Below are 19,181 nucleotides of genomic sequence, written 5' to 3'. Positions count from 1 at the left end.
CATTTAATAAATTTAGTTTTTGACATAAAGTTACTCATGGAAATGGGTATAATTCTGGTATATTTCACCTCCATTTGAATAAAACTCCATTTGAATACCGCTATTGTTATATTGTATTTTTTTAGAAATATTTTGTTGACTGTATGTATTGGCTGACCCCTCCTCCCAGGATGGCATTTAAAGACTTACGAAGTTGGCTAATACACTGCGATATACGGTCATAACACACAGAGGTGATATAAACCATGCAGGTATATACAAACAATACAGGTATATATGTAAACAATGTAGTTCCTCCTATATACTCATTCCACTGTGTAATTAAATGAATGCTTGATTAAAATCACAAACCCTACAGGTGGGTTGAACCCATGAAAATAGTTTGGTTAATTTACAAAACTGTAACACATCTGGATAAAGTTACATTTAGAGTGAAACAAGAGTCTGTGATGTTGAAATGGGGAAAACACTCTATAAAAAAATAGACTACAGCTCATTTCCATAACCATTACTTCTCAGAGGTACTTGTGTTTTTTAGAATAATAAAAATTGCATTTTGTAAAATAAACACTTATGATGGATGAAAATTGATATTTTAAACAATAAAATGTAAGTCAAGTCTGATTCCAATAATCAAAAATTGCTTTAATATTGACAAAATATGGTGTAGTGTTTAAAAACTAGTGTCTGTAATTTTAAACATTTAAACATAACCCACTTAAGTTTAACATCAGTACTGGAGATACTCAATACAGAAGCTGTCTAGTATGACTTAGATCTGAATACAACATGACACTAACTTTTCCGGTAGTGTGGACTGGACAAGTCTGATACAAGTACAGGTCATGTAACAAGAAATTATGTCTTGCTTAAATCTTAATGGTCTATTAAGGTGCAGTGAATTATTATAATGTGCAAATAGTTTCAAATAGTTAGTGTCGTGATATCATTCCCTGTCACATTAAAGACTTTCTAGAATTCTGTGGTATGATAAAATGAACAACCTTGGCACATCGGAAGCCAGTAAGCTTTCATAATTATTGCAATATATTTTGTTATTTATAAAAAATCCCAAATGAATGTTTTGCAAAAGGATAGATAAATTATCATATTTATTCTGATCTCTGTGTTCATAACATATTTGAACTATTTTAATAGATGAAAAAACTGATACACAACAAAGCAAAGCTGGGATAACAAAACAATAATTTCAGTAAACTATACATATACAAATGTGCAAATGCACGCAAAATACAACATACAAGGTTACCGGGTAATACCACAAAGGGCTTCTGTAAATTGACTGACCTTTTCAGGAAGTGTTCTATTATCATTAATAGCAGTCAGAAAATAATGATAAATATACTTACTCAACATGTAATTTAATATATAAGAAAAAATAATAAATGTTTTAAAAGTAATTAAATGTTAAAAAAACAAAACATTACCAGTGTAACAGAACATTTACCCCCTGAAAATCTCCTCCACCCCCCACAAGGGGTAAAATATACTAGGAAGTATACTCCCCCTCCCAGAACATTCCCCTTCCACAATTTTGTTCTTGAATGTAGTCTGAAATATTTTTTAAATATATACTTTCTTATGACTGTTATGCCCCACCCCACCACCCCCAAATCCTCATGCAAATGTTAAACAGTGGCAAGCAAGTGAAATATATATATAAAATATGTAATTTTCTCATGATTGTAGTGGAGATATCTGCTCGAGGGTATATTTCCTAGGATACTGCCCACACCATGTATATGATAAACAGTGGCAAGCAAGTGAAATATATATATATATATATATATAATATGTAATTTTCTCATGATTGTAGTGGAGATATCTGCTCGGGGGTATATTTCCTAGGATACTGCCCACACCATGTAAATGTTAAACAGTGGCAAGTAAGTGAAATATATATATAAAATATGTAATTTTCTCATGATTGTAGTGGAGATATCTGCTCGGGGGTATATTTCCTAGGATACTGCCCACACCATGTAAATGTTAAACAGTGGCAAGTAAGTGAAATATATATATAAAATATGTAATTTTCTCATGATTGTAGTGGAGATATCTGCTCGGGGGTATATTTCCTAGGATACTGCCCACACCATGTATATGTTAAACAGTGGCAAGCAAGTGAAATATATATATAAAATATGTAATTTTCTCATGATTGTAGTGGAGATATCTGCTCGGGGGTATATTTCCTAGGATACTGCCCACACCATGTATATGTTAAACAGTGGCAAGCAAGTGAAACATACATGTACAATGTACATATCAAAAATGTAATTTTCCCATGGTTATAGTATGGGGATATTTCATGGGGTGGTATATTTCCTAGAATATTGACCGACAAGGGGTGGGGATTTTTCCTAGGACATATACCCCTTAAAATTGTAAAGCAAATGTTAAACAAAATCAAACAAGTGAAACATATGTATATATATATATATATATATATGAATATAGATATGATATATATATATATATATATATATATATATATATATATATACATATGTACACACACACAGTTGAATCTCGTTGGCTCAAACCCCATCGGTGCTCGAGAAAGTGTTCGACCCATCGGGTAGTTCGACCGAACCATTTGGTCAACATCGGATATTTCCGAAACATCAGTTAGAAAGTTGAATTAAATAAATATTATTTAGGTAACTGCAAAGTTAAAAATTTCATCAAGGTGTTATATAGCAAAATATCAGAGTGATGGAATTTATTACAAATTACTCTGACTGTGTGATGCAGAAGCCCTTGTTGGTATTAATTAAATGTGTGATTGCTGAAGTGATGACAGCTAAGTAACTCATCCATTGTTTCATTTAAAACCGGTCTTTTGTGCACTAATTGTTCATCGAACAGGTACCGTAACACTAGCTGTATTTGAAAGATCATTACCAATAGCCGCTTAACACACAACATGACAGGTATGGTAAAGAAAGGATTGCATGACTATTGTTGCTCGTTGATATTTGATGAAATATAGCTAATAACACAGACGGGACCGATAATTTAGTTTGAGCGAAGGCTTAAGCTAAGATTCAATTAATGCGGTAAGCGGATGTGGCATGCATGATGCAGCAAAAATGGAACTGCATGTAGACGCACGAGAGTGATTCCACATGTCCGCTTGCGGATGCGATTTGCCACGCGGCTGCGAATGCGGAAAACTAAATCGCTCCATGTAGCAATTCGTGTGGCAACTGAACACACCACGCATCTGCTTACTGCGTTAATGGAATGTTAGCTTTACAGTTGACCATGGACGAGTTCGACCCAACATCAGTTAATATAAGAGTTTACCGAACAAAAAACTCTGGACTTCATTTTTGGTTCGAACGTTGCGGTGTGATCAACCCTTCCAAGGTCGCGCCAACGAGATTCTACTGTATGTATGTATATATATATATATATATATATATATATAACACAGAGGAGATTTTTCTTTAAAAAGATATACCCCCACCCCCACCCCCCTGAATATCATCATACAAATATAAAACAATTTCAAACAAGTAAAATATATATGAAATATATAGTTCTCTCTTGGCTGAAGTGTGAGGATTCTCTTGGGGGGGGGGGGGGGGGGGGGGTGTTCCAAGGATATTGGTCCCTAGGGGAAATGTTTCCTATGAAAGATACACCCCATATATTGTGATGCAAAGGGGTTTATTTCTTGGGAGATTATTCCTAGAAAATATACTTCAATAAGAATAACATTAAAACTCATATAAAAACATATTAAATCCATACCAACTTGAATGAAAAACATTTGCATTAAAATCAGAGTATAAATAATGTTTCTTAACAAAATGCCAAAAATCTATCTCCCCCCCCCCCCCCCCCCCCCCCAAACCCTTTGGAATTCATGCCCTGTATAAAGAACTGACCAAATAAATGTTTGTGTGAAATACATTTTGCAATACTCGGTATAAAGAACTTACCAAATTATTATTATTATTATTATTTGTTTTAAATGTATTGGGGGGACGGCGTAAATATAAATATAATACTCTGTATAGAGAACTGATAAAATGATTTTTTGCATAACAAATATATGTAATACCATGTATAGAGAATAGACCATTTGCAATAAAGATTTTAATGTTAATTTTTTTATTACTAATTTGAAAAGATTTGGTTGGATGCCTCTTGCATAATTTTCACTATAAGAAATGTTTCCCACAGCCAGGGATCATTCCTATTTGAAGATATTCTGATACCCTAGATAGGGGGTGGGAAAACATAAATGTAATATCCTATATTTGTTTTTGAATTTGCAACCTATTGTCTAAAAATAATTATTTATTTCAATGTCTAATGTAGGGGGTAAAGTTTCAGGCTGGGGGTATATATCCTAGGAAATCCTTCCTATCAGGAGGCATATATCCTAGGAAATATTCCCCTGGTGGTGTATTTCCTAGGAAATATTCCCCTGGTGGTGTATTTCCTAGGATATATACCCTGCTTATATATATATATATATACACAATATTAAAGTGATATATAAACTGAACATTATTTAATCAATATTAAAGTGATATATAAACTGAACAACATTATTCAATCAATATTAAAGTGATATATAAACTGAACCTGTATGGATAACCGTCCTGTGGTACAGGATTGTATTGAGGTAACCATGATGAAATTGATCAAGATTTAGAACACACACACACATTTGTGTTATGTTGCTATGAGGACACTGACATTTCTTTCAAAACAATGGTCTGACATGTAAGTACTGCATTGACTGTCCAATATTTACACAAAAGAAACAGGAAGAACTTGGGATTTACATTGACGTTGCTATAAATATGTACACGTACACAAATACTTGCTATACATGCCCCTGCGACTCAAAGATCCTTATATAAATATGTTATCAAGTAAATCTAGATATAATACTTGTATATGTGAAGAGTTCTTTTTAATAATATAATTTTATTAAATGGGTGTTTTCATACTGCTCATGTTATAGGTCCAAAGACCTGTAACGTTTAATTTAATGACATTTAATGGCATTTTTATTAATCAACTTCTACTGGAATGGTGACAATCACATTTTTATTTCATAACAATTATGAAAATTAGGTTTAGGGTATTTAAAGTATTATTTTAGACAAAACTAGACTAAAGTTTCTATTTCAAACTCTCCTCCAGTTTATTTGTTTTTGCAAAAGACTACATTAGGTTACACACCACCATTAAGTACTCCATGCAACTATATGTCATTTTTATGTCAGAATATGTTCGGTGAAAAATACAACACTATCAAGAGGGTCATGTGACTACTAATTTTAGGGAGTGCTCTCAACTGACAAGTACCATGTAAAAAATCAACATAGGTCAACCACAAAATTTTCCAATTATTAATGGCCCCTATACCTGACCAATGCCTCGTGTTGCTGTTATACAAGTGGCACCATACCACTTACTTGCAATTGTTATCAGTTAGTACTACATACAACAATTAACTTCAAACCAATGTGTTATTTAAATACTACAGAGGTCAACCTATGTGTAATAATCAAAGAAAGATTTCAAAAAGCATATCGGAATTTTGTAGTACAATGTATTTTTTTTATGAAGAACGATTTCCTAAACCGGACTATATTAAGCTACGTACTACAGCAAGTAACAACATGACAAATGGCGGTGTGTTGCCTTTACATTCTGCATGTTCTGGTCTAGGTGTTGGAAGATGGAAACAATGGGGAGTGGGTTATAAGTTATATATTTGATTTTCATCTGGGAGATGCATTACCTTGTGAATTTGAGGAGCAGTGCCCTCAGCTTCTGACACCTATGTCCAGTATCAAAAAGGGATGTTGGGGTTATAGACTATGTGCAGTTTATTGTGTTGTGCAGTATAAAATAGCCAAAACGAACACCTAAAGGATTTCCCCCATATACCTGAATGTGCTATATTTGATTACATTTTGACTAAAATATTTGCATTTTGTTTTACTGGCAATTTAAATTACCACAATGTTGTTGTCTGCTAAATCCTGATGCACTGAAATATATTCTAATTGGACTGTATGATCAAACATTTTTCTCACATTAAAAAACAAACACAAATTTCTCAGAGGAGCGTCATGGATAAATATAAATGTTACTGATCACAACATTTACAGAACAATTATGACACAGAAGGGAATTAAATTCAAACAAAATGCTTAATTGTGACTGATGACTGACAATAATGATAATAAATGTAAATGGAGGATAATCATTTCACTTGTTAATAATAAACTGTTCAAAAATTGAATGTTTATAGTGAAATTGCTTTGGAAATAAACAAAAATAGTATTTTCATGAAACAAGTAAACAGAAGCAAGTAAGGAACTGACATCAAAGAGCCCATGGGCACATAAATGGCAATTGTGTTGTATTGCCCCAATATGAATTGTATGATACAGGGCCCTTTGGCAATGTATTATGGCTAGTTGATTAATAATTTATTTTAACACTTTTAGAATAACAACTTGGTCATTTTTTAAAAAGATGCTGTCAGCAATAACTTTTGACCTAAATTACACAATGTTCAGTCAAGGCTAACAAAACATGGAAATGTTTGGGACAAGTAGTGCAAGAGTCTGAACATTCATTTTAGGTTTTTTAAATCAAGTTTTAAAACATCATTACATTATGATATACTTAATTTTTATTTGTAAATTTTAGGATATGTTTTTGTATGTAATCAATCATTGGTTTGGATACATTTTAAGTTATTTTCACAAATTTGAATTGTACAAATCTGCAAAATATTATCTAATGCTATTTACTTTTGTGTCTGTCCATGTTACATTACTATGGAGTTATCTTGTAATGACTGTTTTTGACATGTATAGAAAATATATACTAACTATAACATGTTAAGGGCCAGTATCAAATTTTATCTTACTTTAACAAAAATTAAATGAAAAATCAGGGGCAGTACCGTATTTGACCGGAAATAAGCCCATGTCTTTGAATAAGCCCCCCTCCGTTTTGATAGCATTTAAGAAATTAGGCCCTCATTCTTAAATAAGCCCACCCCTTACTTCGTCACCTTAAAAATAACACGAAATTGCAAGTTTGCTCAAAGTTCATTTAAAAGGTCATACCTCCTGCAGATAATTAAACACAAATGTAACACAATATTTTACCACCAGTGAGATTTAGCAGTCTAACAATAACAGTGTGTAACATTGTTTTCAGTTTCATGCCTGCAGTATTTCTTTGAAGTATCCAAGCCCAAGTATGAACTAAAAACCAATGTCTATTTTTACCACCACACTGGGTCTGGAGTTAATGCTAATTAAGCAAATACCATATTCTGATTGGCTAAGAACAATGACTTTAGATTGACAATTTTTTGTAGTGTAAGCTGGCTGACTGTGTCAGAAACGTGTGTATACCTATTGAGTTTATTGTTAATTGCTGTTGTTTTAAGTCGTCTCAGCATTAAATTTTGGATGTAAATAAACAGCACTGGTAAGTAATTGTAACATAGAAAGTGTGTTTCTAATAATTAGATACAAGTAAAAAAAAAATTAAAAATAATTAATAAACAATTATTATTTATTAATAACAAATGGAACATTAATTAATAGATATGCTACTGAACGTTTTTTGTTTTCTTCCTAGTACATTTAATTATTATTATTTATTTTAATTATTATCTTTTTTTTTTCTCAACAAAACTGGCCCCTTGTCTGGGAATAAGCCCACCCCATGCTAAGCTCACAATGAGTTGTCTTGGCCCCCTGGGCTTATTTCTGGTTAAATATGGTAATACATTGTAGATAATGAAATGTAGGTTACAGACTTGAATAAAGCGTTTCAGATTGCATGTACATGTACATGAGCCTTTTATTCACAGCTTGTTTGGTTGCTGGTAAAAAGTGTATGGTAAATGCATAAAAAATCCAAGATTGTTTGACTTTTTAAAACTTTTCTGATTATAAGCAGGGCAGCTGCCTGAAAACTGCATGGTGCACATAACACTCCTTATTTATATTAACACTTTTCATGTTTAATTAGTGTTGGGAGGGTATACATATTTTGCAATCTGGCTTTGGATAACCATGCCACATGTACACTGAGCATTCTGGACTGTGGTCAAGCCTTGGCATGTCCTAATGATAGCATATCCATGAGAAAAGTAGAAAGATGCTTGCAAGTGAGCCATTCTGTCATTCATTAACTGCAAGAGCATTTCCATACCATTGGCACAGTGAATGGGCTACCCCTCTGATGTCGTGTCCATGTGGCCCTTAACTTGTTGTGACTAGTATATTATAAAAATACATGCAGTCTGTGTCTAGTTTTTGGGGAGGACATTTGTTTTAAATACACATATGTAAAGAATTTATATATATACAGTCAAACCTGTCTTAAGCAGTCACACAAGGGAGTAGAGAAAAAACGAATGCTAACAGGTGGCAGCTAATTACAGGTTGCCACATATATAGTTTTTAAAGCATTTGTTTTTATTTCTTTTCTTCTTTTTTTTGCTGTGTGTACTGCTAATTAATGGTTATGTGCTCCCAGTTGACTATAAATCAACTTTCGACATGAGGTAATTGGAATGTATTAATTTAACCATTCTCAATAAGTTTGTTTCTTTTTCCATTTAATTATTTAATTCCTACATCATGCAGTGTATTGTCACAGTAAGTGAAACTGCAAATGTCAAGCTTAGCCTACCCAGAGACAAGCAGATGCTATCCAAATAAGAAAACCAAATACCCAAGTAGGCTATACCATGAAAAAAACACAATAATATGTTATCTGTTAGATTCTAACATACATAAATATTACCAATTTGATACAAACTGGGTCTACATGACAATGTATATGTATGAACATTTTCTACATTAATATATTATCAATTCTAAATTAAACATGGCTGCTATATGTTTGATTGTACACCAGGCAGACGAATGATTGTTTACACAGTCCAGTCAAAACTAATGAGAATGTTTAGTACATGTACACATGAATGAAAAGTACTATGTGCATGTATGATGTTATTGTCATATTGTTAATACAGACCTGTGAATAAAAAAAAGTGTCAATGATATCAAAGGCAAAATACCCCCAAAACTTAATAAGTCCCATCAATTGCAAATTAATTACAACACAATGTCAAATTACCTACCTCATTTCTGCATCATGATTATTGCTGGAGGTTAATTCATATACACCAAGTTTAATTAACCTATCACTGTTAGTTTGTGAGAAATAAAGTAAAATACAAAAGTATTTGATATATATATATATATATATATATATATATACATATACATATACATATACATATACATATATATATATATATATATATATATATACACACACATACATATATATATATACATACATATACACATGTATATATATACATGTATATATATATATATATATATATATATATATATATATATAATAAAAACATATTTAACATTTGAGATGAACATATATAGGTGCCAATAAACCAAATTTCACTGACCTAAGCCTTTTAGTTTGTGAATACAGAGATGAACATTTAACATTGAACTAAACGAAAATATTGATGTCAACACTGCCATAAAAAAAAAACCCACATGTATATCTTGCCTTTTGACGTCCATTAATATAAGAGAATAAAAGTGCCACCAGAGCTCCATGATTTATAACTTATAACTCATTTATAACTTATAACTCATTTATAACTGTTTATCGGACCATTTTTGAATGTTTATGGAAACCTAACAACCCACTCAATCCATTTATAGCCTGCCATGCACAATGAATATATTCATAAAATTATTCGTTTCCCTGATCCACCATTTTAGCATGTACATGTACATTGTACACAGAAAATGCAAGGATATGGACTTCCAAAATTTATGACATACCCCGGTGAGTTAAATAGGCTATAGCAAACAAGATTTGAAGATTAACTTAATTAAATCTATAATATACAAAACATCAAATTTCTAAAAATAAAATGTTCATAAAAGGCAAAAGGGTCAAACATAATTTGTTAAAAAGTGTGCTTTAAAATGTTTGACTAAATGTGTTTCTACACGTATTTCTAAGCAACAGAAACATTCAAATTGCAACACCATTAATAATTAAATCACACACAGACACACACACACACACACACACACACACACTCACTCACACACACACACACACGTATATATTGTTACATGTACCCACTTGCATGTAGACACATGCACAAACACACAACATAGAGATACATACACATAATACATGTACATAAACAAAACAAATTATAATACATATTCACACAGTCATACAAACACACATACACAAATATATTACTGGGAATATGTTTTAACATACATATTTTTCAACATTCATTCTCATAAATAAAACAAACACACAGACACACACACACACATATTACATGCATACCAATAATGTATACATGTAGCATTTAATTAGCCATGAGGTCTACATAAATATTGATAAACAGGAACTTGACCTAGATATCTAAACATACTTAGAAGCCATAGTACTGACTGTTATGCTTGCAAGGCACAGAAAACGTTACTTGCAATTGATGATGCCCTGATTTAAATCAATTTAGCACATTAATGATGCTCATACCATATACTGGCATGCATGATGTATACTAGTATATAAGCCAAGTTTGTCTAGAAATACTTGACCAAAGAGGAGAGTCTACTATCACACAAGTCTTATCATGAAAGCCTGATGAAAACTGCTTCAAACCCTGTGTCAGATTTGAACTATGATACCACGGCTTGTTTATGATTACAACATGGTGACTCTGTGTACAGTATAAATAAAACATTACCTGATGCAATATTACCTTTTGGTGCTAAAATAAAGAAAAGGAATATTTGTTTTACAACCCCTCAGCACATTCATGTATTTAAACTATGGCTATTTGGTGTCTAACTTATCGTTATCTACACTTGGTCCACAGACAGAAAAGTACACAGTATGACCTGTGATTTACCAGTCGCGGGGCACTGGTTAGAACAGAAAAAATAGTCTAAAGAGAGCGACCAATTCTGTGACCCATAGCATGTGAAGCATGCGCTCCACTACTGAACTACATCCCACATCTGTTCTTGTCAAATGCACACTTTTGTTTTTAAAGGGCACACGCATAACGTAATGCATGCATCCCCATCAATTTAATCCGAGTGGGAGAGGCAGGTTTTCTGCCAGAAAATAATCTGATAGTACATAATACAAATAAAGTGCCCCTACCAGGTAGTTATGGCTTTAAAATCTTTGGAAAATGCATCCATTAATTTGGAAGATTTAGGGTAAGTAATGTTACCCTTTGTATTCTCAGACAGAAACTCTGGAAGGCGAGTTCACTCCCATTTTGTAGGAATGCCATTTGGTGACACAAGTGAATTACATTAATTATAGAAATGGTTGACTGAATCACTAATCACCTGACTGTTACCTCTTTCAGACCAGTCCACATTTCAGTTTGATAAATTATATTAACAGAATAACAAAGACAAGATATAAAAAATAAAACATTTTTAAAACGATTCGAAACATCTCATTTAATATTAGATAATGAAAGTAACAGTATATATTTTAACCCATATAATCAACAGTACTCTACAGTACACTAATATTGAAATTTACTCCTATTCTCAGGAAAAACCTTTTTCATTAATGTGTTAATGTCATAAATTAATAATTAAAAAACTGGACTATAATGACATAATTAATGGTTTGTAGTTATTCAGTGTATTGTTAGTACATGTAATTGCAATGAAATAATAATTTCAAGCAACTATAAATTAAACATATTTTTTATATGTATTTGTGAATGGTCATAGATGATTAAAAGATTATATTTAGACAAGGGAGATTTGAATTTTGAATGCAACATAACATGCATATGATATAGCACTAACAAAAGTAATTACTGTCACCTTTTCCTGAAATGTTCACTTGTGTAATATTCTTGTGGCCTATGCCTTCAATACAACTAATAATTTTGGAAACAAATGACATAAATCTATGCTACAACATCCGATACCTACTAGAAAAACTGTAAAGACACATTGAAGTGCTTATATACAAAGATGAAAACCGAAAAATAATGCTTTTTAAATGAACTCCTCTGAAACGTAAACAACACCCAAAAGCAGTGTCCTGGGCAAGTGGACACGCCTTAACTAATTTTCACTTTCTGCTACTCTCAGTCTCTTAGTTTAAAGGCATATATATCTTTGGAAATTTACTGCAATCTATTTTCTATTTAACTTAGTTGGCTGCTAATAATTCTCAGTAATACAGAAATGGAAATGTTCTGTGTGTTTACTTACAATGGTAGTATCTTGATTTGACCTCTGACCTGCTCTGCTGGCCTTTGACCTGCTGGCTGCTTGGTTGGTCTGCTGAGAACTTCCAGATTGCTTTTCGCTAGCACTTGTGTTTTTAGTGCCACTATTTGATGCCTTCATGCTGTCATTATTTTCAGTAGGCTTTGATGTGGTTTTATCTGGGTGTTTTGATGGACTTTTGTCTGGAGCTTTTGACCGATTTGAGTCTTGGTGTTTTGATGCACCATTTCGAAAGTCTTGTGTAGAGTGATCTTTTGCAGGTTGAACCTGAACTTCTTTGAAGTTGTTAGTGTTACCTCCTGCCTGTGGTTTCCCTGCGCCATGTCTGGGTGAAGCTGCACTAGTCTGTCCAGAGTTGCTGTCATCAGAGGCTGTTGAGGCACCACTTCCCATAATTCATTGATGAATATGAAAATGGAAATCACGTTGTGATGCCTTGTTCTTTAACCTAGATAAAAAAAAAAAAATTCAATCTGGATTGAATTTATTTGTTTGTATGCATGTGAAGAGTTCATTTCCAAAACGCGATACATACCAAGTTCCAGATTTTGAGGTTAGCAGTGAAGGTATACTGATGTTAATACAAAGTTTGTTTTGTTTAATGACACCACTAGAGCACACTGATTTATTAATCATAGGCTATTGGATGTCAAACATTTATTAATTTTGATATATAGTCTTAGGAAACCTGCTACATTTTCCATTAATAGTAGTAAGGGATCTTTTATATACATGATCCCACAGATAGGATAGTACATACCTTTGATATACCAGTCGTGGTGTATTGGCGGGAACGAGAAATAGCTGACGGGGATTGATCCTAGACTGATCGCGCATCAAGCAAGCACTTTACCACTGGGCTATCTCCTATCTGTGATGTTAATGTAACTCAACAATGGGACAATAAAGTTTATGTTAAAAGCAGTCTATACTCATTGAACAGGAGGGAGGGAGGGATAGAGGGAGGGATACATACATAGATGGATGGACAGAGGGAAGGAGGGAATATAGATAGATGTATGTGTAATGGGGGTTACATAGATATATTATAGATGAATGGATGGAAGTATAGAGGGAAAATCATACTGATGAACAAACAGAAAAGCGGATGCATGGGTGAATGAAGTGTGATGAACAAACAGAAAAGCGGATGTAGTGTTTTCCATATAAATTACTGAATCAGTATAGATGAATAGATTACAGATAAAAGCATGGAAGGATAGACAGAGAATCTTATGGATGGATAGAAACATACATGTAGATAGATGAAAGGATGGGTGAATGGATGGATGGATGGATGGATGGATGAATGGAGTTATATGAACAGATCATAGATGAATGGAAGGATAAAGGGACAATCATACAGATGGATGGGTGGATGGGTGGATGGATGGATATAGATCATAGATGAATGGATTGAAGGACAGAGGGACAATCATACAGATGGATGGATGGATGGATGGATGGATGAATGGACGGACAGACGGACGGATGGATGGATGAATGGGGTAGATGAATATATTATAGATAAATGCATGAAATGATAGATGGAGAATCTTATGGATGGATAGAAATGTAGATGGAGGGAACGACAGTTGAATAAATGGGAGGATGAACAAATAAATGAGGGTTAGATGAATTAATTATAGATGAATGGATAGAAAGATAGAGGAATAGATCAATGTATGGTGGAGGGAAAGACAGACAGGATGGTGGATGGATAGGTGTATGGATAGATGGATTGTTTACAGATAGATGGATGGATGTATGGAAGTATAGGAGAGACATATGGATGAATGAATAGTTAGAAAGGAGATGGATAAATAGATGGATGGTTAGATGGACTGACTTATGATTAAAGATGAATTAATAAATGGAATGAATGAATGAATGGTTGAATTGATGGATGGACAGATAGATGGATTATAGATGAATGGATTGACTGATGGATGGATGGATGGATGGATGGACAGATGGATCAAAAAGAAAGGAATATTTAAACTATGGTTATTTGGTGTCTTAACAGTCACTTTGACACTGAGTCAAGAGAGAGAGGGAACCTGCTGCCATCACTTTGCTCAAAAGAAGTTGGAGATACATGTGTTTCGATTCAAATATGAAGAAGTGTGGAATGAAATGTACATTTAGCAGAGAAACATCAACACATCACCATAGGCCAGTCTAGAACCCAGACCTTTCACCCATCACATGTGCAGGGTAATGTCTCTGTCAACATCAAGACCGGCACCGATGGTGTCATGGTTAGGCCATCGGTCTACAGGCTGATAGGTACTGGGTTCGGATCCCAGTCGAGGCATGGGATTTTTAATCCAGATACTGACTCCAAACCCTGAGGCAAGGCTCAATGGGTAGGTGTAAACCACTTGCACCGACCAGTGATCCATAACTGGTTCAACAAAGGCCATGGTTTGTGCTATCCTGCCTGTGGGAAGTGCAAATAAAAGATCCCTTGCTGCCTGTCATAAAAGAGTAGCCTATGTGGCGACAGCAGGTTTCATCTGAGAAAAAAAAACCAGTGTCAGAATGACCATATGTTTGATGTCCAATAGCCGATGGTAAGATAAAAAATCAATGTGCTCTAATGGCGTCGTTAAATAAAACAAAACTTTACTCTGTTAACATCAAGGGAGTCCCAATATTTTGCATAATTAAAATGTTATTTAATGCAGTTAAATCTATTTATGTGAACTGTTGAATAATCCAAAATTAAGCATGAAAAGACAACTCGTACTATTACTTGAAACTCATGGTTATGGTTCTTGATCAAAGATCTAATAGAGGGCGCTATTAAGTAAAACAATTTGGTAATTAGTATTAATCAACGAAAATTCCATTAAATAATCTACATTTTGGAGTAGAATTGTAAGTTTATTTGTTTACATATGTTTAAGAAGGTATTCTAGAAGGTGGAAAAGACACAAAAATTCTGCGTTGATATGACTTTTTACCAATTAATTGGTCTACCAACTTCGCTATCCAGTGAGTGAAAAGAAGAAAAGTTCTATTGTGGAATAAGCTAAAAATAGCCCATGACTTCGGCCTTGCTTTCGCGTCCAGTGTACGCTCACTGAATGTAAACAAAGAATGGCCATGCTACTGGTAGGAAGTTCCCATGTACGGAGACTGGGCGATTATATTGCGGAGTGGCCCTTATTAAAGAACTTTAACTTAGGACAGTCTGTTGTGGTGAACTATTGTGGAATCGGTGGTGGCAAATTGTACAATTCTGGACACATATCAAGAATGGAACATGCTATATACCATTTTAAACCGGATCATTTATTGTTGCATGTTGGAGGAAATGACTTGGACTGCAAAAAAGCAGAGACAGACATTGACTTTTCACATGAGTTAATATTAAAACTTGTGTGCATTGCAGAAACATTAAACGTACAACAGTATGTCAGTTGTTACCATGCTTCTCTACCAGACATACATGTATTTCTTCACAAGTATATAATCAACGTGTACAGCTTGCTAACACCCTATTGAAAGCAGAGTTAGCAAATAAACCAACCATGCAATATTGGAACATTCAAGGAGTTAAGAACAGTATAACTCCCATATTTAGTGATGGGGTTCACTTTAACTTGGAGCATGGCATGCCCAAATACTACAGAAATGTACGCGGGGCAATAATTAGGTCAATTAATACTGTCACAACTGAGATTTAAAATTTTCATGATACACATATGCTATAGCTAACAATAATTTGCAAATTAGCTATAAGGTATTTCATTTTTGAACGCATATCTGTAGGTGTATATATGTGCAAAGGTAGGTCTAATTCGTATTAAGCATATCGGGTTGTGATAGGCCTACATGTATAAGTTATGTCTAATTAGCCTGTGTTGAGGTTACAAATGATGATACACATGGATACTTGCTGCAACTGTATTGTGTCATCTTAATGGGATTTATCACATAAATGTTAGTGTGAGTATACGGGGTGCACTGGGTGATGTTTACTCTTTGCATTTGTCTGTGAGATGAAGCACGAGGAGTATGCTTAGTATGATTTGGTGCTATATGTTGTGCTGAGAACTTATCACAATGTTTGTGATAAAAGGCATAATTGAGGTATTGGTCCAATTATACTGTATACTGTGCTATGATTCACATAAATGCCTGTTTTTGCACTATCTGCTTTGGTTTACTAGCAACCTTTGCAGCTGTCTTGTGTTAAATAACATAATTAGGAGGTATAGTGCAGTTGCAGTAAACATGTATGTGTATACTTATGGCAAGTGTTCGGTACTGTTGTGCCATAATTACTGAATGTTATGACGCATTGCGATCTAAGTAGCAATGCATTATATTATATGCATATACAAACAGCCTACAATAATTGTTGAGGTATAATCTTGATTACAATACACTATAGTTTGAGCATTTATCCATATACATCTATGTTTCAAATAATAAATCTCACACCTAGAGTTACAATAACTAATGGAGCTACTGAGGGGTAAGAGGTTAAAATGTGTAATTGCATAATTGAATTTATAATTATATCTTTGTGATTAGAGCATAATGTCCACAAAAGGCACCAACCCGCCTCCAAGGAAGTCGAGACGACAATGCCAGGAAATCTGTTAAATCAGCTAAATCTACAAAGTCTGCAGAAGTTTCTAGAGCAAAAACAGCAGGACAAGCAAACCAGCCAGTTAGCCTTGAACAACAGATTCAGAAGTGCATCAATGATGCAATTCCGGCAATTACAAAATCAGTGATTGCTGCACTGCATTCAAGTGGGAGCTTGAACACAGATCCGCCAACACCACAGCAACAACTGTCCGCCCAGCCAGCCAGGTCGGAAACAGAGGCACCACCAGCTGTAGCAGTAGAATGCCAAAGTTCAGCAACCAGGCAGTTGCAGGCTACGGTGTTGGAGGACCTGCTCAATACACCTGAAAATATTACAGGTATGGAACCTTCAGTTAGTAAATGGAACACAAGTATGGGAAAATAAAGTATTGGTAAGCCACTTGCATTGGGAATTGATCCCAAGTTGAAGGCCAAAATATGGGCAAATGAGTATGTGGATATGGGTGCATTAATCAGCCAACATATATTGAAAGAAAGATACTCCATGTCAGAAACAGGTGGAGGTATCACGTTTGTTAAACAAAACCCCACCGAGTATAAATTTGAATCTGTCGCCCACTGGTTGACAGCCTTTCACATATTTGTGGGGATATATTGTGAACAGCACTCACAGGAGGCATCACATTTGATGAAATATGCACTTACAGTGCAAAAGCTTGCGCAGCAGGCATGCGATTCAGCGGCTCTTAATTATGACCGCTCTTTCAGGCAATTGAGAGAGCTTTCTCCTGCAGATTTACCCTGGGAACAGATAAATCTAGAACTTTATCAGGAAGCACTGGCAATGGGCCTAGCATTTAAAGCCAAGCCTGTGTCAAAAGGGTCATTTCAGCAAGCCAATAAAGCTAAATCCAGTACAGCTGAGAAATACTGTTTCAGTTTTAACAACACGAAAGGAATATGTAGCAGGGGAGCACAGTGCTCCTTTCGACACATCTGTCAGCGGTGCCAAGGATCTCATAGCAGACGGTATTGTCCTCTCAAACAGTCACCATAACAGTCTCTGGAAATGAGAAATCTGGATACTCCTACTACAAAAAATCAGGACCTAATAACTCCAGTGGATCCTAAAAGATTAAAGTTTTGGCTACATGGATACCCGACAGAAGATAAAACATTTTTATTACAAGGATTTATATTTGGTTTTAAAATTCCTTTCCAGGGTAAAAGGACATTTATGTCAAGTAAAAATCTAAAATCTGCTTTGACCAACTCAGACATTTTAATGCAAAAAATTACAAAAGAATTAAAAGCAGGACGAGTCTCAGGACCATTTCAGTCTATTCCATTTCCAAATTTTCAAAGTTCTCCATTGGGTCTAGTTCCTAAAAAGCAACCAGGGGAATATAGAATTATACATCGCTTGCCATTTCCAGAAGGTTCCTCAATAAATGATGGTATACCTCATGATTTATGTGCAGTCAGATATCAAACATTAGATGATGCAGTACGGTTGATAAAAAAAATGCGGAAAAGGAGCATTACTAGCTAAAACAGATATCAAGAATGCTTTCAAGATCATCCCAATTCACCCATCAGATCATGATTTATTAGGTTTTACTATTAATGGCTTATTCTACTTTGATAAAACACTTCCAGTGGATTTAAGTTTTTCATGTAAATATTTGAATTGTTTAGCTTGGCAATTCATTGGGTTATGGATCATCATTTTGAAGCAGAATGTTGTATACATGTATTAGATGATTTTCTGTTTATTGGAGCACAAAATGCAAACTCTTGTCAAAACAGTTTGCAGAATTTTATGCAAATTGCAAATTTGCAAACGACATAGGCATCCCTATTAAACAGGAAAAACCTGTTTACCCAACCACCACGATAACCTTTTTAGGTTTAGAAGTTGATTCAATTGCTATGGAAGTCAGGCTCCCGTTCGACAAACAAAGAAAGTTAAAAGACAGTCTTTTGTCTTTAAAGAAAAAGAAAAAAGTTTCCTTACAAGAACTTCAATCTCTCATAGGACTTTTGAACTTTGAATGCACAGTTATTATACCAGGCCGTCCATTTCTTATGCATATTATTGATCTGACTCTTGGTTTAAGGAAACCTAACCATAGACGACGTCTAACATTAGAGGCCCGAGCAGACATGGATACTTGGTTGGTATTTATTGACCATTTTAATGGAAAAAGTTTTAATGTTGTCAGATATTTG

At 34.3% G+C, this 19,181-nt stretch overlaps 1 protein-coding gene across 2 annotated transcripts in view; it reads right to left on the bottom strand.

Annotated features, from left to right (window-relative positions):
• LOC121368222 (kinesin-like protein KIN-14E) overlaps positions 1-19,181 on the bottom strand; it is an 89,843-nt gene that overhangs the window by 57,046 nt on the left and 13,616 nt on the right. For both annotated transcript variants that reach the window (XM_041492856.1, XM_041492857.1), the window contains exon 2: positions 12,363-12,828. In XM_041492856.1, coding sequence (XP_041348790.1) covers positions 12,363-12,773 — 411 coding nt within the window. In that variant the 5' untranslated portion in view covers positions 12,774-12,828. The remainder of the gene's footprint in view (positions 1-12,362; positions 12,829-19,181) is intronic.

Source organism: Gigantopelta aegis, chromosome 3, assembly GCF_016097555.1.
Source record: "Gigantopelta aegis isolate Gae_Host chromosome 3, Gae_host_genome, whole genome shotgun sequence".
Classification (NCBI taxonomy): Eukaryota; Metazoa; Mollusca; class Gastropoda; order Neomphalida; family Peltospiridae; genus Gigantopelta; species Gigantopelta aegis.
Note: the sequence above shows the minus strand (reverse complement) of the source record. Positions and strands in the feature narration are given on the sequence as shown.